A 25683-nucleotide genomic window follows, 5' to 3' on the forward strand; every position below is an offset into this window, starting at 1 on the left:
ATTTAAATTTAATCAAAGTGCATATTTCCACAATCTGTGAAATAATTTAAACTTGAAACAAAAAAGCGGGACCTGGATAGTTTTCTGTTAGGCCGTAAATGTTTGCAGTGCAAAGTGTTGAGCCCTCAGTGTTACTGTGTTGGATAAACTGGAGTAATTGGCCACATGAGAGCAGCTCTCAGGAGGAAATCGTGCGAAGGTCTATTCTCTCTCTGCAGTAAAATGTGTTTTCCTGCAGCAGATTCCCTGGAATAGGGAGCAGATATCAAGGACGGCTGAACCTCCGATGCACAGCTTTTCAGGAATTATTGGCAACATCTTAAATGTGAACGTCAAGTGTTTTAGAGAATTGTGACGATGTCTTCCTCTTTTGGTCTAAGTTGAAAATATTTTTTCAAAGTAAAATGAGAAAAGTTACATAAATGGCAGGAGTATAAAATACTTTATTTGTTCAAATACTACAGGGAAGCATAAATTCCATATTAAAATAATTTAATAAAATCCTTAGTATAATATATGAAAACTACCAAAGAGAGAAATGCAAAGAACAGCAGCGACAATTACAACTAAAACACATTCCTGAGTGGACTCTTTGTCAAGTTCTTCCTTTATGATTCTGGTTCTGATATATCTGAGTCATAGAAGACATTTTTGTGTTTGATCTCAGTTGTGCTGCTTGCCCTGTAAATTGTCCTGATGAGCTCGGACGGCATCCAGTATCAACATCAAGCTTCTGCATTTGATTATATAAGGCAGGCAACATTTCTGCTGCCACTGTCACTGTGAGGATCAGGAGAACGCTCCAGAGCTGCAGCTGCGATTTTTTTTGTTTGTTTCCACTATGACATGAGAACAGGACGAAAAGTTTCCTTCACTGTTAAACACCTTCTTCTCATAGATCCAGAATTCAGAGGGAGATGTCTGAAGATACTTGAAGCTGTTGGGCTGGCCTCCCCCTGGAACTGTGACGGGAACCATCTGTCCGTCTGTATGGCTGATTCCTTAAATCTGAGGTGAAACAGAATCCAAAACTTAAACAAGATGCTTTACAGAGGACTTTTTTTTTATTTAAATAGTTAAATAAAAGCAGTTTTCTTTACTTGTAACTGACTATTTTGATAATCAACCAATTGCTCAATTGATAAAGTATGCAGAGCAATGAATATTGCCTTTTACTAAATCACTTCGGATTCAATTAATTCATAACCATTGTTCATTCGGCTCTCTCTGATTTCACATAATAAATACTGGTGTGATGAACTGAATTAAAGGGTAAATATTCATGCAGTCCTACATGTTGTGGGAAAACTGCTTTGAATAGCCCTATATTGTGTTGCAGCAAGGCTAATACTGTGTGTCCACATAGTTTACACTCACTGTTCCTGCCAAAACTTTGGTTATTTTGTTCACTGGTGACTTATTTGGTGAAAGTGTTGGACACGATAACCAGATTTTTCTATGATTTATCATAGAGAATTATTTCTTGATTTTAAAAGTACAAATTTTAAGAACATCTCTGCCTCTTGTTATATAAAAACTGAGTCTCACTTCATGTGCTGTGTTTTGCAGGCCTTAAACTCTGCTTTGAGTTTAAAACTTTAAGTTTAAAGGAACCAACGGGGACTTGTATCCTGCAGACACTTTCAGATAATTCAAAGGAATCAACATCTCTGGAGGAAACCTTGTAAACAAACTCATTCCCCTTGAGCCAGATGCTTCTTTGGAGTTTCTGAAACTCCTGCTGAGAGGCAAGTCAACATCAGTTTGATTTAAATTGTGACAATTATCCATATCTTTGAGGCTTCCGAATGTTTCCGTTACACGACAGTTTTGTACCCAGGACATATTCTTCTGTCTATAACATAGTAGTGCTCAGAGTTTGAAGATGTCACCTCATCGCTGAAGAATGAAGTCGCACAAGAGACGAGAGGAGCGTTTGGCTGAGCGAGCCGTGAAGGGCACAGATTTAAGAGCTGAAGAGACGGGTGGGTGGAAAAAGAAGGTTGCAGAAAAGAGTCAAAACTTGCTGAAAGGAGGAAGAAAGTGATAGAAAGAGCAAAACAGCAGATTTAACAACTGTTTATTTTTTTTCTTTATGCAGAAATAGTGTTAAAGCTATGAAATCACCATTAAATCTACGGACTGCCTGTCAGGAAACCATTGTTTCCCACTTTCCTGACAAGCAGGAAACACTGATTTCACTCCGCAGTCAGACACAGTCTCAGTTGGCTTCTTACCTGTGATGATGTCCTCAATGGCGCCATCTTTCCCCTCCCTCACCGGAGGAGAGCCCTGCTTCCTCTTCAGCTCTGCGATCAGATCCATCTGAGGTTGTCTGCACCTAATAGGAATCTGGAAGAAGAAATCAAGCTCAGTATTGGTCTCACATGCACAGGTTATTAAATCATGTCTCTGGGACAATTATGATATCAAAACACCCAGGGACCCTTGTCTTTCAGTTTATTAGGTTTCTTGTTGCAATATAAGTTACTAATCAGATTTGCTTGTGCTAGAAAGCTGTCAGGGGACACTACTCCCAACCATCTAATACAAGGTATTAAAGCAACAGATACCACAGTAAATCATGACCAGATTTTTATCCAGCTGCTGATGTCGGAAAGTTGGTGTTTCACCTCAAACCAGCTTTTGTATTTTTCCAACATAATAAAGGTTCTCTAAGCTTAATCCTAAATGAAACAAATGATGAATTACATCAAATTTTGTATGCTTATTATTACATAATTTTCGGTAGCTAAAATTGATGTGCATATAACGTATTTGAATTAGATCCTAAAGCTTTGAATAACTGGACAAAAAAAAAATCTTAAAACTTAAATATTTAAGAAGTCAAGAAACTTGAACTTGGAAAAAAAATCTGCAACAACAACAAAAAAAATATTGCTTTTGAATAAATGCCACTGGTGTCAAATACAAACAATTATTTTTAAAAAGTCAAGCAATTAGGATGCCTTCTCGAGATATCGCTGCATATGAAATGTTGCGGCATGACACGTGAAAAGAGTGCACCGCATAGAAACTTCTTGTATCTCTTTGACTTTATCTCTTGTATCCCGTTTCAGTTTTGTTGTACAGGGAGTGGAAGTAGTCGAGTCTTTGAAAATTTCTTCTAATAATTTTGAAACAACAGGCTGTGAAAATTATTAGAAAACAGAAGCTGAGCTGTTACCATGTTCCTCGGAGGTTCCGGTTTGGGAGGAGCTGAGTGATCGTCACAGGTTGGACGTTGTCGTTTCTCTGTGTCCTTGCTGTCCAGCTCAGCTTGCTGTCAGAGAACAATAAAAACATTATTCTGCCTTAAACCTGTCAGATTCATTACTGATGAACATTAAAACTTGTTTTGAGAGCTTTTTAGCTATAAAATCTCTGACCTTGTATGCTTTTATGAACCGGATAAAAACAGAGAAGAACACAGAGGGCGGAGTCATTGTGGGATCTTCTCCAAAGTACTCCACGACCGACTCATATGTATCCTGAATGCCAATGTCCCCAAAACAAGAGTGAGGAGTAGAAACAACAACAAAAAACAACATAAAAGTAAATGAGTTGAGTTAACTGAGGCTAACCTGGGCAGTCTTTTCTTCGGCTGTCAGAGAGTCAAGAACCGGAGCCTTGGCGTCCAGAAATGTTTTCAGGACAGGGTTCTCTTTTTCTGCTGAAAACTCGCTCCTGGTCAGCTCCATGCCTCTTTCCAGAGCTCTCAGATTCCTGAGGATGCTGTCAAAGGAAACTGCAGCACAGAATGGTAGCTTATAATGAGAGAAGTTGTTGTTAATAAAGAAATTAAGATATCTCTTTTTGCATCCTCTTTGCAGCACCATTATTTCAGCCACATTACTGCATAACATCGTAAATATTAATTTTATTTAATTCAAATTACATCTTGAAGGAACTTTTCTTCATATGATAAATACATTTCTATGATTTTGTGAACTTGAAGTGAACATTTTTACCTATTTTCTCACCTTTCTGTAGTACAAAGCACAGATGAACCAGCAGGATTTATTTGATAATGAAGTCAAATCTTCATTTCTCAGTGTTCAAGAAAAAGTCTTTCAAAAAAGTGTGAGCTGCTAAATTGGACCCCCAATGTCATCTTCCGTGGCGTTTCCATCAACTGCACTCTCAAATCGGCCTAATTTGTAACAAAACTAGAACCACATAGGGGGTTGTTTTTATCAGGTCATTTTATTAAAAAAGCTGCAGGGAAATCAGGAAGTAATGGAAATAGGAATAGTTATGATTGACTCCTTAAAAACAATCCGAGGAAAGCAGAAGGTTTAATAGACTAAATATAACTGCCAGGAAAAACTGAAGAAGGTTGTATGCTAAAGGTATTTTATTGATCCAGACTGGATGGATTTGGGCTCTGCATGCAGCAGATGAGGTTTGAAAATAATACTGTAGAAATATTCCAGCAGAGCTGTGATGAGAAGACTGTTTACATGTATCAGAGTTACATATTGTTGCTGCATATTCGTGGATCCTCTACTGTGGCTTCGCCTGTCAAATTTCATCTGTGCTCTATGGAATAATTTACAAATTGAAGGACGAACCTTAGTTTAGCTGTTTGGAATGTTTATGTTCCAATGAACTATTTTGGTCTTTTTCCTCTCCACATAAAGTTTGTTTCAAGCTAAAAATCCTAGTTACTCTTTAAAATTAGTACTCTGAAACAATTTAAACAAATTTGCTTGAAAAATAAACAGTGATGAGCAATGAAAATTTTTCAGAAGCCTGGCAGTAAACCATTAATCTGCATGAACAGATCTATTGAGCTGTACAAGAAAAATACTCCATCAATGGAAACTTTGGTCACTTATGGAGTTTCCCTTTGATTAAACACACGTGGTGCTGTTTGTAGGTCAGAGTTGTGTGATGTTGGAGGTTACCGAGTACTGCTTTGTCTAGGAACTGCAGTTCAGTGTAGAAATCCTGGAGATCCGGGTATTTTTCCTGAATGATCCTGACAATGAAGTCCAACAGCGTTTGTCTGCGGTCTGTTGATTTAGTCTCCCGTAGCTTAAAGGAATCAGCAGAGCAGTTAAAGAAAAAAATAGATTCAGAGACGTCAACAAATTCATAGCTACTTGAGGGTGCAAACTCAAACTTTAATCCAGTTTAGAGTTTCTCACCAAGTCTAAACTCTGCAGATGGAAGCCGTATGCTGGCCCTCGCCTGCTGCTGTTCATGTAGTTTCCAAACGCCAAAATGATCTTTAAATTAGAAACAAAGTGGAGCGCTGTGTGATACACCGATCATGATTTTTTTCTGTTTTGATAAAGCTGGAAAAAATATTTAACCGTTGCTATGTGTTCTCTCATCTGCACATTTTTACAAAACATTTAAATGAAAATATTTACCTCAAAGATTTTCTTCAGCTTTAAGGATGATCTGACAAACATCGAGGCTGCAATAATGGCGTCCAGCTGCTGCAAGACGACAGTGAAAATGTGATTAAGGTTTCAGGTAATCAAGCACCCTTGCAAAATGGTTTCCCTAAAACCAAACAGTAACTTCAACACATACACCCATTTGAAATGTGTGCTTTCTCAGACAGCAGAGGCCTATCTCAGGCCATATGAACTCACAGGCTGGATGTTCTGGATGCTTTCTGTGAAGTTGCCCATGAAGGTCAGCGTGCTGATCCTCTGGGAAAGCCTTGGGATCTTGCCAAAGCGTGCCATGAAGCGATCCTCTTCACTGAGCTCGTTCAGCGACCGACCTTCGCTCTCATAGGTTTGGATGAGCTTCATTTCGTACTCTGTGGGGATGAAACGCTCCAGCAGCTCCAGGAAGTCCAGACTCAAAGCTTGCTGGTCGTACCTGTATGAATAACAGTTCTCTGACTCTACTGGTTGATGTATTCATGTGACAGTTTTAAAGTTCAGCACGTACGTCTCAATGGCGCTGCAGATGTCTGAAGTAGCCACACATTTCTTGCGCAGAGTGATGGCCAGGTTTTTGGCCCTGTTGGGCTCCATTAGAGACACTCTACTGGGAGTCTTCTGAGCCTTTTTCTTCTTCAGGGTACCCAGATCTACTGGAGGAGCCTGAGCTTTGGTCTTAAACTGTTCCTCGAAAGCTTCCATGTCCAGCTCCTGGCACAGAGTTAAAAGCACAGAAGCAGAAACATTGAAGTTTAAACAAAAGGATGAAGGTTTTTTCTTTTTGAGTGAATTTACAATTAATATTCTGTAATTAGAGTTAGAGTAAAAGTTTTTATGACCTAAATCCAGAAATTTTCATCCATTTTTGCTTTTAAAAGATTCTAACTTAAATATTCAATATTTTTTTTTGAGAAATTTCTACTTAAAATTTCAGTACGTTCATTTAAAGTGCAAACACTTTTAGTCCAAAAGCAGAAACAGAACATGTGTGTTGCTATTATCCACCAATTTAATCAAGTTAGAGATATGATGTGTGAGAATATCAGGTATTAAACCCTGAATAAAAATAATTTTTGGTTTTAGGTGAACTATAAAATAATGCATAACATGAACTAAATGCTTTTTTTTTTTAAACCATGCAGAATGCAGATAAAAGTATCTGCATTCTGCATGAGTAGTAAACGTTCAGCTGGCTGCTTATCAGAAATGCTGCTCTTATTATTCAAAGATTTATATGTGAATCTCATGACTGTTTTTCACAACTAAAATATTTCAAGCCAAATTTGTAGTTTTTTATGAGTTAACCAAGGGTGTATGATGATGAAACACTTTTAAAACTTAGAAACATCATGCTAGATTCAGGCCCATGCCTCGCTAAGTTTCAGAAGTGTTCATCAATTTTAGAAAAAAAGTCAACCTCAAAAGAGTTAAATGAAGAAGAAAACAAAATGCCTTATGTTCAGATTATATTCAAATTCAAATATGTTTTTAGACAAAAAAAAAAAAACTAAAAAAGATCTATCTTGCTTTCACTGAGAAAATATTCAATTAAATGTTAAATGAATCATAAACAGATCAAACCTGCAATACATGTTGATCGTCCAGCTCGCTGAAGATGGTTCCCTCCACCTGGTCTAATTTCATTGCGTCCCAGTTGAATAGCGGCATGCGATATTTGGTTTGAATGGGCTTCTTCTGTTTGTCTGTAGAAGAAATAAAGAAAATGTTTAGATGTTGTTTGTTGTTTTCCTTAGTGAAGTTTTTAACAACAAGGAAAAAACTTATCAAACTTGAGCAACGTGTCCATTGGGACTCCATGGCTTCTCAGTGGTGCAGAGGCTTTGTGCTGCATACTTTCCACTTTCTCGGGACATTTTAAAATGACTAAGACTTCAAAAGTATCCAGAGTAAAATGTAATGTGAACCTGATGTAAAGGATAATTTCAAAGATTTTTTTCAGTTGCTCCACAACCTAAACACACTTCTCCATCGGAAATCAGCCAAAAGGCAAAACATGAAGCAAAACTGATTAGATTTTGTTTACTTTGCAGTATGATGAAGGTGGCTGATGATGCTCTGATGTAGACCTTTGAAATATACTGAGACCATTCAGGTTTTTTACAGACTTTTCAAAATTCTGTATTTTTCCATAATCTCAAGTTCAGAATTATATGTCTTTTTTAAAATAAAAAAAAACCCTCTAACCTTCAATCTTTATTTTTATTACTTTTGCAAAGGCACAGAAGCCCAGACCACAAAACCAAAACAGTTTGAAGTTGTGATGGTGAACTCACCTGAGCCCCCTACTGCCTGCTGTGCCACAGCGCCTCCAGGAGGTGGTGGTGGGGGAGGAGGAGGAGGAGGAGGTTGAAACTTCGGTGGTGCTGTGATTGGAGATTGTGGGGAGGTGGAAGTACCATCTATTTGATCACTGACAGTGTCTGCAAGGATCAGTCACATGATGTATAAACCTCCAAAGTCTGCACATTAATGAGCCTTTAGATAAAATCTTGACATGCTGCATAAACCGTAACAAGTTCAGGAAGGAGACTTCTCAAATTATTAAAGAACAAATGCAGCTGATTAGTTAGAACTATGCTTCTGTGCTGACCTCTTTGTGACTCCTGCTGGACCACCTGAAGGACCAGCTCACCAGAGGCGGCACGGTCCATTTGAAGGAGGCCCTGCTCCACCAGAGCCTGAACCCTCAGCTGCAGCTCCTTCAGCTCTTCAGAGGATTTATATCTGTCTCCTGCTTGATCTGGGTGCTGATCCAAAATGAGTAGCATTAAATGAGTTGAAACTTTCTGAGTCTGCACACATAAACATCCCAAATAAATGCATTGATTCATAATAATTCATCTGCAGGTGTCCCATAGCTGCCTACTTGGATTCCTTTGTTGAATGTCTCCCCTGCAACTTTGGGCTAATACAGAAGACCTTATTAAACTGCAGGTAAATCTTTCTGTTAAATGAGAAAAAATAATTTATTTTCTGGTGAGGGATAACTTGGGACACCCTCACATTTCTAAAATTACTATGATCACACACACACCCACACGTACACAAACTGTAGACAAGAACATGAAGGGGAAGAAAAACAGATCTGTTGGCATCAGTAGATGGAGTAGGTAAAAATTTGGGGGTTTTAGTACACAATATTCTTTGAAATGACTTTATATGTGAATGTCTAAGAAAAGCATCTCTGCAGCAGTTAATTAAAACTTCCCACCACATCAAAATACCTGTTGAGGTGAGAAAACCTCTGGCAGATTTTAAGGTTTTCTTGCCTTTTTAACAAGAAGAAATGGACAAAATATATAATACTTATAATTTCAATTCAGTAAATATCACAAAATACAGTGAAACGTTTCAGTCCATGTCGTCCATTCCTACTGCTAACTTCTGAAAACACTCTAAAAGAGACACAAACAAAGCAATGTCTGTCTCATCTAATAAAGCCAAAGCAATCTTCCTCCACTTTTAATCTCTAATCCAGCTTAGATTCAGAAATACACAAAAAAACAAGCCTTGAACATACTTGAAGGTGTAAATGATCACTTTTGTAAACCTCAGAACATTAGTTACAAAAGGTACTATGTAGTGAACTGACCCACAGTCACAATTGTAGGAACAATCAGTAACACATTGTTCTGTGCTCCAGCCCGCACCTGGCAAACAGCTGTGTCATCCAATTTATTGCTTACAATCACTCTATTCAGCTACATATTGAGGACTGTAAGTATTCACATCCCACTTATGTTAGAGTTATAACCAACAAAATGAAAGTGCCACCTAATGCAATTAAAATAAGCAGGTAAATATGATTAATGAGAGAATAGTCTATCAAGACATAACAGAAAATGTATTCATTTTGTTCAACAGCTTGAAAAAGTTTATGTCATCCTCCAAATTAACCAAAATAAATACAAATGACTCACATTACAACGGTCTTAGTAGCTCGGACTATGTGATTGTTTTTGCGGCACAGCAGGCGTGTTATATTCCCCTTGTTGTAGCTAATGTGTGTGACTGCAACCCCTCATTTTTCCTGTATTAACAGTTTTAACATTTCCTCACCACTCCTGATCTAATGGCTGTTCATATTGCTGCTGCTATAATGTTCTTCTTTTTCATCTTGATTGTGGGAATTTACTATGCTAACTTGTTTATCGCTCTGCCTTTGCGCTTGCTTTGCTGCCACCTCTCAGCAATCCTAGGAGTTTGTTTGCCTATTTGTGTTTCCATTTGTAAGAATCTCAGCTCTTATGGTTTTAAGACTCTGAACTACTATTTTCTGTTCAGGCAGGATTTAAAACAATTCATCAAGTTGTTTCATACTGGTTTCTCCTGCTTCGAACACTATTACTGTATAAAATGTTCTAAATGCCAAAGGATGATGGCATCTTTCAAATGTTTTCTGTTACAGCACACTGGGTGTTTCTGAGCATGCATCAGCTGTACTGTACCTTTAAGGGGTCCACCTCTTTGCAGGTCTGAATGAGCTTCTTCTCCAGCTCGGAGACTTTCTGCATTGCCCCCATCTCAGTTTCCTGAAACTTGGAGCTCAGCTGAAACATAAAAAGGTAAAGATTTAATGGTTAAGATGAAGTCTGATATTTTTGCTTCCAAAGCAAAAATCTGCAACAATTAACTGTAGCTGAATGTAAACTGATTGCAAGGTTTAATTACCAGAGAAATTCTCCTTAAGATTTTTTTTTGTTATAGCTTTACACAAATTTTAATGTTAATTCTGCTATAAAGTCATTTTAGTGTAGCTAAAATACTTAAAAAAAACATTTTCCAAAACTGACATTGTCCCTGAAAAGTCACAGAATCTTAACAGCTGTATCAATCGTATAAAACGTGATGGAATACACCTGAATGTTCCCTATAGTGTGTGTGAAGTGTCCGTAATGGAGTTGATGTGTGCTGTTCATTCACCTGTGTGTTGAGCTCCTGCAGCTGGTCTATGTGATCCAGCAGGGTGGTCTTGGTCTCTGCATCCTCCAACAAAGCTGCCACATCAAACACGTTATCCAGATAGGCCTGGATCTGGACCAGCAGCCTGTCGCTCTCTGTAAACTTCAACTGCTGCAACGGAAGATTTTAAGCAATACTTTCAAGTTTAATTTGATCTAATGAGACATAGATGTAAGGTGTTCGGTGTGTCTACTCCAATATTTAAAAGTCGTATTTATCATGTTCAGAGGGTGGAAGACCAAACTTGCCTCCAAGTAGTGATCCAGGCCATGTTGGGTAAATTCGAACTGAAGGTAGACCCTGAAGTTCAGGTTTTCCACTGAATGAACCACAATGTTGATGAACTGCATGCAGGCCACCTGGTGGACAGATTAAGTAGAGATTGCTCCAACATTTACTTCTCCAGACTCAGATTTGGAATATTTTCACATTTTTAGGTTATTTTGCTAAGCAAGTTTCAGTGTTGTGGATAAATGAATGTGTTGTAGAACTTTGAATCTAACCTTGATGTTTTTACACATTTCAATCTACAACAAAGTGCACCTCTCCTGTCACTAACTAGTGTTTTAATCAAAAGGAAATAAAAGTTTTTAAAAAAAAGTGCAGATCTAACCTAATTAGTAGTGAAAGAAGGCTGGAAAACCATGGATATTTTGGAGTAATTTTGGCTTTATACATGAAGGATTTCTTATGTGTTTAGAAGAGCTTGGTAACTGATATACAGTATGTTACTACACATGGTGGTAGAGTTTGGGCAGCTGCACTTGCTTGTTTAATTAATCAATATAACTATCAATTTAAATGCTTCAGATCTGAAATTTATTTTCCCGCCAAAAAGTTTCAAATTGTTGAAGCTTAAATTTCTTCCAGGTACTTATTTGTTGCACATGCAACAAATAAGTACATACTTTGAAAAAATTCTGTTTTATTTGAGGTTTACCATAAAGTCAATGTTGCTTTCTTCTTTCTGAAAATATTCCATTAGCTTCTCAAAGCGCCTTTTCTCTCCACACACCTGAGAGAGAGAGAGAGAGAGAGAGAGAAAAAGGAAATATTAACAAACACGTTCTTATTTTATATGCTGCTCATGGTAATGTTTTCAGCAGCAGTGAACACATGGGGGCAGTATGCTTTCATTCAAAGTGGACTTTTTCCTCTGAATGCAGATAGTGCTTTGACGCTGTCATGCGTTTCTTAGCAAACACACAATCTACCTGAGAACACTGCTAAGAGAGGAAGATTACAGATTTCCCAGTTGTGTAGAATCAACAACCATTTTCAGCTTCAGAAAAAAATCAAACAAAAGAACAGTTAAGACTGAAAAAAACATGCTTGAGTATGTAGTTACATTTAAATGTTTTCTTTTTTTGTCAACACCTCATCAGTCCCCCACTTCTGCTATGCAACTGACTAAACTTCCACCAGCTCCTTTTTTGCAAACTCATGTCCACTAAATAATGCAGGAGCCCAAACAAAGCTGTATCTCTGCTCCCGAGCGACACATAAACCGCCTCCTGGCCCGCCGCCCACCTGCCTCTATGACAGAAGCACAGGATCTCTCATCATCTCCCTTATGACTCCCTCCCATATTGGTGCTCCTGTGTCATTAAAATTAAGAAAAACTCTATTGTCTTCCTCCTCTCTTCCTGAAAGCAAACAACATTGTCGATCACCGCGAACAAACATGGTTTGCAGAAAGGAAAGCAGCTTTTGCAATGAGTTCAGAACATTTAAGTGTGATTCCTTGCTTCCTTGTTTTGTCTACCTTAAGTGTTACGTTTAGTTCGAGAGTTAGGATCTCAGACTGAAAGCAGTCAACTGCATTCCTTTCTCATGGCTCAGAGAACATGCTGCAAAGCAGGTTTGCAACATCCTGTAGTAAAAATAAATGTTGCTAGTTCAGGTTTACCCTCCTGTCTGTCTGTCAGAATGGTTGCAGTGGCTCTAAGTGACTCCTGTTGCTACTGAGATGAAAAGCAAAGGTCAGAGGTTCTGTGAGAGTTTGGCATATTTACACTCCTTCAGACAGTTTTGTTGGATGGAGCAACACTTGGACTGAGGTGCTGGTGTGAGCACCGATGATAAATAGATCAGAATTTTTTAAATGGTGTATGACTTAGGGCAGGTAAGTAGAAGTGAAAAAAACATGAATTTTGTGTTTGAGCTGTTCCAAAATGTGAAAACATTTGCTTTCTTTTTTTTCTGACTTCAGAAAATAGTCCAGAAAAGTTAGAGATGATATTTCTGGACTTTGTCTAATACAAAGGGGTTATGGTCTTCTTGTTACTTCACTATTTGAAAATGGTGCTTCATAATAAATTGTCTTGTTATGGTCAACACAATCAAGATCACTGTTTTAATATTTTGTCAACCATTGACACTCCATAATCAGGGTAAGATTTGAAAGATCAGCACCAGATTTTCAACGTGTCTAAAGGAAAACTTGGTGGAAGGAAAAAACTCAAAAGAAAAAAGATCATAAGCAACAGGTATAAGTAGAGCTTTGAGAGGATTAAGGAAAGTTTACTCAAGGGTTTGGGGAAGATTTACGTGTAAACTGCAGCTAAAATTAGAGCTTCAAGAGCAAAGATGGAGAACGATGAAAGGCAGCAGAACCAACCAAGCAGAAAAGATTAGAAAAATGGGCTTTCTTGGCACCTCAGCAGAGCAATAGATTCTACGTTGCTGTGATGCAGTGTTTTATGCAGTCTATAGACAAAAATTCAAGCTGGGACACTCTCTTCAGCCTGCCGACATAATCAATTACCACGCCTGCGCCTCAGCCAACCAGCACCATGCAAGAGCTCCTTCAAAAGGCCAAACCACCATGGATTCACTTGCGTCAGCCGCGCTTCGGCCCACCTCCTCCCCACCTCCACCCTCATCCTCCCGGGCATCTTCCAGACTCCCTCCAGGCTCCTTCCTCTCCAGGCTCCCCTCCACCACCAGTATCCGGACCCGGGGGATGACTACCCTCAGCTTCGCCCCGAACCGATCGTCCAAGCTCACAGCGAGTCTCTGGCGCTCTGCCGGTGTCCGAACTTTGGGTGAATAAAATATTCTAACTGCTGTTTTTTCTCTGTGTGAGTCTCTCCAGATGGAATTACAGTACATTACGTGAGCCTGTTTGACAGAAGGTTTATATTAATGTATTAAAAAATATTTTATATTGGATATATTCAGATTGTTTGAGAAAACATAATTTTTATTAGTTCTATGCTATAACCAAAGTTAAAATAAGTGAAATATGTCAAACTTTTCGTTCTAAACTTAGATAATAGAACACTTTCACTTTTGCAACTGAATTCTTACCATTTTGTCTTTTTTGTATTTTTTTATACCAAGTTTAATATGAACACACTGTTGATCTTCTTCAACAATACTAAAACAATAAGCTCTTTTTCTAAAAAATGTTGAACATTCCCAATTTTGCTTTTGTCGTGCTGATGCAGACCTTAAATATATCTTATTGAGTTCATATTTATTTCTAAATGACTTACTTTTTCTTTTGCTGAACAAAGTGGGAAGGACGAAGGAACTTTAGATTGGGAGTAAAAACTGAAATCTAAACTTTGGAAAATTTCCATCAAGTCAAACATTTCCACAGGATAAGAGCCTGCTCTGTACAGACTCTGAATGTTGATTACATGGTGCCTGTTATCTGACCTCTTTGAAGTTGTCAAAGGCGGACAGGATGATGTCATGGCCTCCTCTCACCAAACATACAGCTGCCAGCAGCTCCAGCACCAGGGCTTTGGTCCTGAGAAGAGTAAAAAATTCTTTACCAAAATGAATACAGCATTTTTTAGATAAAAGTTTCAATTTAACATTAAGGCTAATTTCAGTTTAAGATGAGAATTTGCTATTTTATAAGCATTTTCAATTATATTTGCTGAAAAGCCATGATAAAAAAAAAAAAAAGTAAGATGAAGATACTACCTAAAGCAGTCCATGCTGAATCAGTGGAATCACTGATAGTTTTATACAGAAATTTGAATTCATACCTACTGAATTTTATTCAGGTTCAGAAGCAATTATGAGGTAATGATGGAACTGGAAATATGGGTCGTGATTAAGTCTAATATTTAGCTCGTTAGAGAAAATATTGAACTGCTCTTTTAAAGAGAATTTAATTGCTGATATTTACTAAAAACACCATAAATAAAAATGTATTAATTGTTAAAGAGTGACTGTAAATGCTAGGTTTTGTGAAGGCATAATGCTGGTTTCACCTGGGGTTCCTGTTGTTGAGGCTGAGAGTGATCTCGTTGACACAGCTTGGGTGCTCCATCACCTGGTTGAACCCTGACTAAAAACATAAACAATTATTGTAATATTGCAAATTTTAGAAATGGAGGTCACCAAAACTTACTGAAAATCACTTTTTACATTGTATCAATAGTGATCAGGATTTCAAGTAGACTGCCAATAAAATTCAGAATAAAGCATCAGAACAATTACATTTTTTTTTTACTTTAAATATCTTATCCTACACATCTATCCAAGAACAATCCTAAATTTGAACTCAGCATCTCAAGAAGTCTGAAGGAACATGAAATGTCCCATTTCAGGAAAGAGGAACTATAATAAGCCTAGAGCTTTCTTATCTACATAAATCTGGATACTTCTACATATTTTCTGTACTATTTTGGTTTCAAATGATTCATATTTCTACATGCACTTGAAACATTTTTCTGAGATCTGTCAAATTTTCACGTTTGTTTAAAAAAAAGAGTCTTAGCAAAGTTTTCTCTCACTTTACCAAAATGGCCCAATAATTTACCTAAACTAAGCCAATAGTCTGTTAAACTGCAAAAAACAATAAAAGAAGATCCGACAGTAACAACATTTTTTAAAGGTCATGTTTGTATTGAAAGTTTGTTTTCAATACAAATGCAATCTAAACATAGTAGTTACAACTTTTAACAAAACACAAAGGCCTGAAAGTCACCACCTTCATTTCAATTCATAGAATTATTATTTCAAAATACATATTCATTAAGGCATCCTAAAGTATTTTTCTTCCAATGATGCATTAACAGTGATATTTATTCACACAAGGAAAAAAGTTATTTCCTTGTGTGAGTGGAAGTATTTATATACCTGGTAGTTCATGATGGCACGTAGACACATGATGCAGAGATGAATGTCGTCCTTCTGAGTTATGATCCGTGAAGGCCTCTGAGCTCTCCTGTTGGAAAATAATTAAAACATCAGGCAGAAGTAAAGCATGTTGCACCAACATACCTTCACACACACAAACACATACATAGATTTTAAAAATAATATGTTTCAAATACATTTTATGCATGAGGTAACAAAAATAATGCCAGGAATTTATGAAAACCTTTTTTTTTCACTTGCTTCAAACAACACAAGACAAATCTCAGTTATTATTGCATAGCTTCTAGCAGATTTCATGCAACTGTCCTTAGAAAAATCACTGATTTACAACTAAACTCTGAAACAGTCCATTTATTATACTTCCAATATAAGTTTGAACTTTTTTCTAATCTTTTATAGAACAATGGGAAGTTCATTTGAGTCCACACTTTCCTTATGGGACTTTCCCATTGAGACATTTTTTTTTTACATTTCAACACCTTCTGAACAACAGCAGGCCAGACAACACCTTCATACATGCAATGAAAAGAATGCAGTGCCTCAAATCACTTAAAGATAAGACAGTTCAGGAAATGTGTGACTCTAGAGTTGAGTTTATCCATGTACCCGAGGTCAAGTCAGCTTGGAAACAGCAGCAAGTCTCAGCAACTTCACAGAAACTGGTTCTTAATTTATCACAAAATTTTACATTATTGCATCTTGGCAAAAAAATATTAAAATTATCAACAGAAAATTCAACTGAGACTATAAATTTGTAGTCCACACTTAACTTCTGGCAGTTAGAATCCACAACTCAGTTTTTTTCTAGTGTTTCTCTAGTGCTTTAAAAAAATGCTAAATCAGAATTGGTCGAGACGAAAATAACCAAAGAAAACTAGAAATTGGAATCAGCTCGGAAAACCTTTACTTCAATGCAGCCAGGCAGCCATGGAAACCTTCCTCTATATACTTCACTAACCACAGTTCTTGATGTAATCTGGAGGACACAACATTTTGAAGGGCTGCAGCTACTGCCTTACAGAATGCTGGTGACCTTTGGGCACAATGCACTGCTCTATTAATTTACAAAAACTACTACCTCATGGCTCAGTTGCCTCTGCTTTATGGCACAGCTATCATCTGTTTCTTGTGGAAAACGGTTAAAAAAGTTATTGACTGAACGTCTTGAACAGGTGGCATTTTAATACGATAGAACAATGCACAAGAGCTGGATTTCATACAACTGTAGTCATGGAAGCAATTGAAACACCTGAACTCGATGATTTGTAGAAATGAGCTTGTGAGTGTATGAGCAGCCAAGTGAATCTGTGATAAGCTGTTCTTGTTCTGGGTTGAAGCTGATCCTGGTGTTGCTATTGACTTTGTGTTCTCTTTATCTAGAACCCAGTCATTTATTCAATGAGACTGCAATCCAATCTAAATCGCAATATAAGCATCATATTGTCTTGTAATAAATTAGACTCATCTTTATCTTGCAAAATTCCTTGAAGTTACATTTATTGACAATTAGAACCAAAATAAACTTAATTTACATGTTTACATGGCACTTTTAAAATTCTCTTGAATTTGATGATCTTTTTCTGTCTGATTTCTCTCTAATTTAATGTAACACTCATCACATGTAATTTCTTTCACGTCCTGAATAAACGTTATCAACAATACTCAGAAATGCGTCATACTTGATCGTGAACCCTTTAGTGAGCTTCGTGCCGTGGTTGGTTGGGGATTCATTCGGGTTTCTGCCCAGGTCTTCCATTGACTTGTCTGCAGCCTTCCCTTTATCTGAGGGCAGTGCCCCGTTTTCAGACGTCTCTGTGTCTGACCTGTAAATCACAGCCATGAAAGAAAAACCATGTTTGCACTCATTTAGATGAATATTTACAATATTCTTGGTTTAAGCCATTCCAACAAAAGAGACTGTAAAAACAAAACTACCATATTTTTGTATGATGTCTGTTTCTGGGATTTAAAAAAATATATACATTTATGCTATTTCTAATCAATGCTTACATAACAGCACTTTGAGCTGCGGAGAGATACTTCACCAACACGTTCAAACCCTGATTCTCCTCATTTAGAAATTCCTGAGCCCAACTGTAGGAACAAAACACAGAAAAGTTTTATAATGTTAATTAATCCATGCATAAATTTTTCATTTTCTTCCTCGACACCCAGCGTCAGGAAATTGTTTTCAAATTAAAGAAAAACGGCTTCTCAAATTGGTGAGAAAATGTTTAAACTGTAAAACAAACAGATTTAAAGCAGAATATTTGTGGCTTTTCTACCCCATCCCCATTCTGTAAAGCTATCCCAATGTCTTTTCTCTACCCAGCGATGTTAAACTATGTAACACTTCAGTGAGACTTACCCTATGTGATTGGTCCTCAGGGAAATCTCCAGCTCTCTGAGGACCTGAGTCAGTTCTTGAACACGTCTCTTAAACTGACAAAACACATTTATAGTACATAAGAGACCAATGACACATTTAGTCAGAAAATATCACATTCGAATAAAAGGACTGAGTATCCCTCGCAGAAGGTTAACTGTTTGTTATTCCTCAGAGAAAAACAAAATGTTTTAGAAGTTAAATGTGAGCATTTTATTTATCTTTCTTTTTTTTATTATTAAAATCACTTTCAGGTACTACCTGTCTGTTTTATATAAACTTAAAATTAGTAAATGCTGCCCTCCAAAAAAAAAGTAAAAAGAAAAATGTATACATTTCAGAAAACCTATGTAATTAGTGGTTTATAGACAAGTGAGGATATATATATATATATTTTTTTTTACTAATTATGGATTTAGCAGGTACTCTGCATCAAGATTATTCTCAAAGGGAAAAACTTTAAACCAAGAATAAAAATTTGTTGTAAGCCTGGCTTTAATTGTACAGCTTCCTTAAATGAGTCTCAATCATGCATTAGGAACCAGAATGTTGAACTGGGATGTTGAAAGTAGGTTGTACCTTCCAACCGACTCCTCCATGATCCAAACAACTTTTCAGCTTCTCCAAATAAGCAGATGGAGGATTCTTGACTTGAAACCGCTCCTGAAGATGCACAGAAACACATAGAGGGCTGTAATTACGTTTAACTGAGGTCAGAGTCCAGTGATATTGAGTGCAAACAGAGAGGCACACACTAGCAGTTTGATTGCACATCTCTGGTGCAAATACAAGAAATAATTAGACTGTGGTGAAGCGGTTATCTTCATAGTTCAGTGACATCTGCAACACTCATGGTTGCTAATTACACGAAGCACAGTCATGTTCAACAAATTTGAATATGTCCCAATGTGGATCATTTGTCAGATTAAAAGTACCTTTTGAAAATAACATCCTATGATATGATGTAATATTCTAATTTGAAATGTCATTCCATAACTTTAGGCTGAGAATCATCATAACAGAAATAAACTTCCAAATGTCAATCTTTTTGTAGTTAATCTATAAGAAGTCTTTCATTATGTGATGAAGTTCTGGAAATAAATGGACTTTTCAATAATATTCTGAATGTATTGAATGGATCTTCACTCTGAAATGTGTCAAAGCCACAAAGATCCACCTAAACAGAAGCTGCTTCATGATTAATCTAAACATACCTGATCACAAATCAAGTCCCACTTCTTCTCATTGTCGTATTGGGAGAGGATCTGCACTTTGTCTGGAGGAAGATTCATCGTGTCCTGGAAGCAAAAAAACACAAGCACATTGGTTAAACTGTCCAATTTGTCTCCAGGAATACAACTGATGGCAGCACTTAGATTAAAAATAGCTGTAAATTTACAGACGTGCTGAAATTAATATTTTTCCACATCAAATTACAAAATTGTATGCTTTGTATTTTTAGGTGGCTATTTGTTGTGTTTTGCTTCATTTTTTAAGTTAGGATAATTTCTTAACTTTGAATGCAAGAAAAAACGTTGTTGAGGCTTCAAAGGTAATAAAATTAATCAGGTTTAAGAAAATGTCTAAAAAATTAGACTAAACAATTATATGTAAGCTTAAAATAAACTGAATAGCCACACCTCACAAATTTGGGCATTTAAATATGGGATAAACAATTTCTACTATTTTCATAAAAAATCATAATTTTTTATGATTATTTATACCATGCATTACAGTTTCAACACATTTTTCAAGTCAGTTACTTGATACATCAAATGGAAACTTAAATTTTGTGAAGTGAATTCAGTTTAAAAGGTTTGGATTTGTTTTGGAATTCCATAAATTTGCCTAATATTGCTTGTAGCTTCACCGTTTCTTTTTGTTTGTTTTCTTTTTTAAGTATTTTTATACAAAATGAAAATAATGTATTAATCAACCCTTCAACAAAACCTGACAAACTCTAGACTTTCAAAAAAAAAGTTATCAGACAGAACCGCACCTGACATTCTGGAGGAAGAAGAGTGTTTGAATATAATGTTTTTAAACACAGACAAAATTAAGTTTACTAATGCAAAAGTATTATCTGATTAGTTGCATTATAATCTTGCATGAACATATTTACAAGATTATGTCCTTGCAGGTATGTTCAAAAGCACCTCTTTTGTCTAGTTCTGTAGTCAGATGTCTTTGTTGTTATGTGATGACCTCATTTGTTATCAGCTGTGTGTTGCCACAACAGGACGATGACGACGGTGTTGGTCATCGTAGACACAGTATCAAGCATCAGATTACAAACTTTTGGCCCAGTTTTTAGAGGATCTAGAAATAAGTTTAATTGGAAACATACAAATTCATCACTTTGGCCAGAATCAAAGCAAAAAGGAACTGCTGCTTATTTAGCTGAGGGGAAATATTTATGTAAATGACAGAAAGTACAAGACTTTTCTTTTTAAATAGATTCCAGATTAGGCCACCCTATACTAATATCAGCCCAGCACACAAATGTGTCACCTGCTCCAACTGAACCCAAGGCTTGTTAACTGAGGTCAATTGGGGAATTAGTTTTGCTTAACTTAAACGCTCCTTATGACAGTGACAGCACTAGGAGCATTACTGAAGGCCTGCAGGATTAACTTTTAACATCCAGCAGCTCAGAAGTGAACTCACAGTTTAACCAAATCATTTAAATCTGGTTAAACACGAGCAGAGCTATCAGAATCACGTGACGAGCAAATGCAAACACGTGTTTCTGTGAAAAACAAGGACGAGATCAATGATGAAAGGGATCAGACAAATGAAGCCTCATGAATGAAGCTGAAGGATCAATAAATGATGGTTACAAGCAGATGTTCCTGAGAAGCTGCTTAAAATAGGAAATCTGGAGTGGACCACACTGCTGTTTCAGTAGCTCGCATGTTCTCCTTGTGCATGTGAGGATTCTCTGGTCACTCCGACTTCCTCCCGCAGTCTAAAAGATTAATGTTAGATACACTTGTCTCTTTACATTGTCCTTAGGTGTGAGTGTGTCTATGCAAGGTTGTTTGCTATTCTGTACTCTCTGGCAAATTGACTCCACCGTGAATGGAGATCAGATTCACTGAGAAGAAAAGATGCTCATCTCTGAAGCCTCTGAATTCACTCTGTCTCCATCTTTGTTGTGTACAGTTTATTTTCTACTGGCAGCAGAACCAGACAAAACCTCACAACTAGAAAAACAAACAACTACTGCACACAAAGACATTGACTGCTTCATTTGGTTGGCAAAACATGCAAATGAACATATGTGGATATTATCCGTGACATGGAAGCAGGATCAAAAATACAAAATTAAATTTAAGACTAAGGACAGAAATCTAAACCTATCTAGGAGTTTTGAAGACCTAAAATTGAGATGGTAAGAATTTTAAATCTCCTATAAAAACAGTTTTTCATTAAGAACAGTCAGAAATCGAACACATTTTCAATGTGGAAATATTAAAATTTTTGTAAGGTAAGGAGGAAAAGAGGAGAGAAGGGCTAATGTCCAGGGTGTACCCCGCCTATCGCCCGATGACTGACTGGTGGAGTTAAGCACCAGCCCCCTCACACTCTTCAAGCAGGTATGGACAATGGATGGACAGACAAAAAGATTTCAAATAAATCCTAGATGTATAAAAGAGAGGTTTCCTACTCTTCTTATATCTTCTTAGGGTCATTAGAAAACACTGAAATCAAAATCACAATATTTTTTGCCCAGTTTTCCAGACTGTGTCAAAACCTAGTCAGACAAAAGTCTTTACCTTTTAGTCTCAGTAGATACACAATAATGGACACCAAAAATAGAAACCAGGTTTTACCTTCAGTTTTATTTTGAGCAGTTACTGCATGTGGAACTTGAAGGAAGATGTCAAACCCATAAACGTGATTTGATTTTTAGTCCATCTGATCTTTTGCTGCTTTTCTGTTTCTACCCATCATCATTCTTTCTGTAGGAATAAAACCATTTTTGTTTTTTTTTTGTTTGGACTAAGAAAATGGGTCACTTGAAAAGTTTCTCATGCATTTTGAACATAAACACACTTGGAGATCTCCAAACTTTCAGTGACACACACAGAAAAAAAATAGAACGTCTGCAGAGGATATATTGCTTATAGTCCTGTCATACAGAAAGCAAGTTTAGCTAACATTCACTGATTCATCTTTTTTGGAGAAAGAAGTCAATATTAATGTGCTGGTTGGCAGCTGACAGGATGTAAGCTTAAAGAATATATATGTCATGTCAACAGCAGCACCAACTTCTGAGATCAGAATGACAAGGAGAAAAGGAATGTGGATAATAACCGAGTGAGTCATCTGGCTGCATTCTGAACCTATCATCTGCGTGTTCCTTTTGTATTGTTTTTTTTTATTTTTTATTACAATAGTACGTATATGTAGGCATGAGTCCAGCCTGTTTACTGCTCCAAGACTTGGTAATGATGAACAGCAGTTCAGTAATAGAGAACACTGTGAATCATTGTTTGCCATCGAAGAATGAGACATTATAACCTTTGACAAAACTGTGTTAGAATAATGTGAGCCTTGCATTTCCGGATCAACAAGCAAAAGCCAAACAATTCTGGAAAAGTGGGTCAACAAATGGACTTCATTGGCTGTGAAAAGCTTTTCCAGTTATGGCTGTGGGGAATAAAATTCCCTGTAGAGAAGGGGTCTGCAACTCCAGTCCTTGTCATCTGGTGTTCTACAATTGAAATGGACCCAGCGATCTGTCCAGGGCATACCTCGCCTCTTGCCCAATAACTGCTGGAGATACGCACCAGCTCCCCGTGTGACCCCACGAGGATAAACATGTTCAGACAATGGATGGATGGAAAACCTGACTGCATACTGAGGAGGTAATTCAGACATTCAGTGTGTTGGACAAGGGACACATATGAAAGTTGTGGGTCACTGGCCCTTGAGGCCAGAATCTTTATAGTATACCAACACCAATGCTGAGCTCGCAGGTTGATGAAACAAATGCTGCTAGGTGCATGGAGATCCAGGCAAATTAAAAAGTTCTAAATTGTCATTGTAAATTAATAAGTAAATTAATTGGGGTGGTTAGGAAAAGCACAGGAACCACCAATGCTCAAAGTTGACTGGAAAATGCTGGAAGCCCAGAGTTACTGTCTACAGGGAAGGGAGTTCTTGGTCACCATGGATTAATGGGGTAATCAGACACTTTCCAATTGTTGTGCATGTTGGTGGTTGAATCCTGATGAGGGGATTGGTAACTGATTTATAAATATTTCCTTCACATTTCAACAATCTATTTTGGATTTAATCCTTATAAATTAAATATTTAGAATTGTTTGAAAGTTGTGGAAGGAAAGTAACCTGTTTCATTAGGTATCAAACCTAATAAAACTTATTGCCTGTAAGTGTACTCATATTTATGAACCAACAACACAGACCACTAGTGAGATTAAAGTTGCAACCATTCCAGAACACGTGCTCTTCTGTATCTTTCCTTAGCTGTGCATTGTAGCTCGTACAATGATAAGATTGTTCTGATATCCACATTGCAAACATAGTTCACATATTTTGTTTCCTTCCACTGTTGACATGTTACACAAAGCAATGTTCCTCAGGACTCACCAGTGCAGCGTTGAAGCGTTCCTCTAACTCGTTCTCAGGTGGCATCGGAAGCTTCAGCCCTGCCGTTTGCTTCTGGGGCCCAGCGCACTCCGGGCTGGTTATTGTGGTCTCCTTAAGATCCCTTCCTTGAGAAATATCAGCACTTCCAGCTGCATTTCCCATGATTGTGATCAATACATTCAAACATAAAACCCTAACAACAAAAGTTGCACAACTCACAGCGAAGGCTAAGTTTATTTCCAAGTTCTGTATGACTGAGCTCCCATTCTCTCCACAAACATGTACTACTAACTCATCCTGACACTGCTTTCATTGCCCTTTATTCTTTAAACAGAGGGATGAAATTCAGCCTAGCTTCTGAATGAGAGCGAGACCTCGCAGAGATCCCAAGGCATTATGAAACCTTAGAAAGAGGGAATGAGATATCATGACAGTGACAGAGTGACAGCTGAGCAAGTGAAAGAAAAACTGGATTAGAAGGAGGAGTCCATACTTCCCGTAGCTTCTAAGATGAGCCTGAAGTTAGAAAATTTCAGTCCAAGAAATTTGAAGAGTAAACTTGGAGAAATGCATTTAAAGCTGCTGCAGTGGTTTCAGGTAAACATCATTAGCTGTTCCAGCAGGTAATGTACATGTCTCATCCATCTGTCCCTGAATGCTAGAAATCTTAATATTTTTGAGAGCTATATCCACAGTAAAAAAGTGAAAAACAGAGAGCTTGGGAAAGATCCAGCAGCCAGTTGCTCATTCTATCCCATGCAGGGACAGACAGACAGAAACTGAAGGTAGCAGTGACTTTAACTAAGAGGACAAAGCATCCTGGGTCCTAAAGCCTTCAAGTTAAGGCCACACCTGATGTTTAAAACATGCCAAGTGACAACAGGAGGAGCAGGAACAAGGGAACTAATATTTATTATGGTTTACAACATTTAAAATAGAGATTTTAATGATATTTTGCTCAATGTGCCACTCAGTGTTATTAAAAAGAATATGTGAAGAAAAAAAGCAATGATGTGAACTAGGGTTCCTCAAATATAGGCATCGGGAATCGGTGTCCTTCAACTTTTAGGTGTTTCACTGGTCCAACTCACCTGAATCAAATGGCTGATTCACCTCCACAGTATGCATTCAAGTTTTCTAGAGTCATGTTAATGAGTTAATTGTTTAACTCAGGTGTGTTGAAGCAGAGACGCATCTAAAACTTGCTGGACACCAGGCCTCAAAGGCCTGGATTTAAGGACCCCAGATCTAGACCGATAATTATTTAATGTTATGCTTCATAGAGCCAGTTATCAAAACATATAGTAAATAAGTGCCAGCTAAAGTTTTGAATTCAAACTAAGACAAAACAAGACAAAAGACTTCATCAAAGCTTATGAGGAATTTACAGCTTCTTTAACACACAGAGGCTACAGAGCAACAGGAACAGGAAAAGAAATTGGTCATTAAAATGTTTTTGTTTATAATTGAATGATGCAAAACTGCTCATTTCTGTGAAGCCCCTCAGAAAATATATTGAAGTTGAAAGATTGTATGAGCATAATTCGTTAGTTGTAAACTAAACTTGGCAGCCCAACCCTTCTGCTTTGGGTTTTAAAAGCTCCACCCTTCAAATTATCAATGCCTAACTCCAGTCAAAGTGTTTATTTTTGTTTTCCTTCTCTACAATCAAGGTGGAATTTTAAAAATCCAATTAGATCTAAAAAGATGAACTAGAAAAATAATATTTTTATCTGCTTACTTTATTAATTTCAGTGTACAGTGAAATAAGAAATTGCCATTGCTAACAATGTCATTTGTACCAATGTTAGTTGAAAAACAAACAATTGACTTCAAATACAAACTACTGTTCTTCTATACTTGACTGCTATAGCGAACCCATAAAAACAATCCTAATCCAAACAGAGTAAGAGGCTCTTTTCTGTTGTGCTGCTGGGTTGGCTGCTTAACAATCAGTGGTTGAAAACTCACACAACCACATCTCTTTGTGATCAAAGCCTCCATAAAAGTTTTGTCATAAGAGGAGTAGAGAACGGCCTGCATTCCATCTATTCACAGACCTCATGTGGTAAAAAGGACACACTTTCACACATTCAGATCGTCTCCTAGTGTTTTTGATTGCACAAGCCAAGAAAGAGCGATGACGTTTTTCAGTTGCAGAAA

At 37.2% G+C, this 25683-nt stretch overlaps 1 protein-coding gene across 2 annotated transcripts; it reads right to left on the reverse strand.

The window, feature by feature from the left end:
- Window positions 1-427: 427 nt before the first annotated feature.
- On the reverse strand, window positions 428-24269 carry fmnl1b (formin-like 1b). Of its 2 annotated transcripts, none has more exons than XM_055043114.1 (26): window positions 23521-24269; window positions 19116-19199; window positions 18481-18564; window positions 17884-17957; window positions 17526-17609; window positions 17195-17338; window positions 15495-15582; window positions 14624-14700; window positions 14058-14151; window positions 11332-11406; window positions 10640-10750; window positions 10353-10502; window positions 9878-9979; window positions 8020-8176; window positions 7703-7849; window positions 6990-7111; window positions 5917-6119; window positions 5610-5844; window positions 5382-5450; window positions 5154-5234; window positions 4911-5040; window positions 3585-3748; window positions 3390-3491; window positions 3188-3283; window positions 2238-2352; window positions 428-1008 (listed from the first exon to the last, which is right to left on the reverse strand). In XM_055043114.1, the coding sequence occupies exons 1-26, from the start codon at window positions 23680-23682 to the stop codon at window positions 908-910; spliced, it is 3051 nt and encodes a 1016-aa protein (XP_054899089.1). In that variant the 5' UTR covers window positions 23683-24269; the 3' UTR covers window positions 428-907. The 2 variants fall into 2 exon arrangements, with proteins under 2 accessions (XP_054899089.1, XP_054899088.1); XM_055043113.1 differs by having other exon boundaries at window positions 8020-8221.
- Window positions 24270-25683: the final 1414 nt, after the last annotated feature.

This window comes from Poeciliopsis prolifica, unplaced genomic scaffold (assembly GCF_027474105.1).
Source record: "Poeciliopsis prolifica strain line A6 unplaced genomic scaffold, Auburn_PproV2 SCAFFOLD018, whole genome shotgun sequence".
NCBI lineage: Eukaryota > Metazoa > Chordata > Actinopteri > Cyprinodontiformes > Poeciliidae > Poeciliopsis > Poeciliopsis prolifica.

Coding starts and splice junctions, on each gene's coding strand:
- fmnl1b (XM_055043113.1), bottom strand. CDS start 23,682: ATGGGAAATGCAGCTGGAAGTGCTGATATTTCTCAAGGAAGGGATCTT. Junction 9,980..10,352: donor TGCAGGAGCTCAACACACAG/GTGAATGAACAG, acceptor TTTATGTTTCAG/CTGAGCTCCAAGTTTCAGGA. Junction 7,850..8,019: donor CCAGCAGGAGTCACAAAGAG/GTCAGCACAGAA, acceptor TGATCCTTGCAG/ACACTGTCAGTGATCAAATA.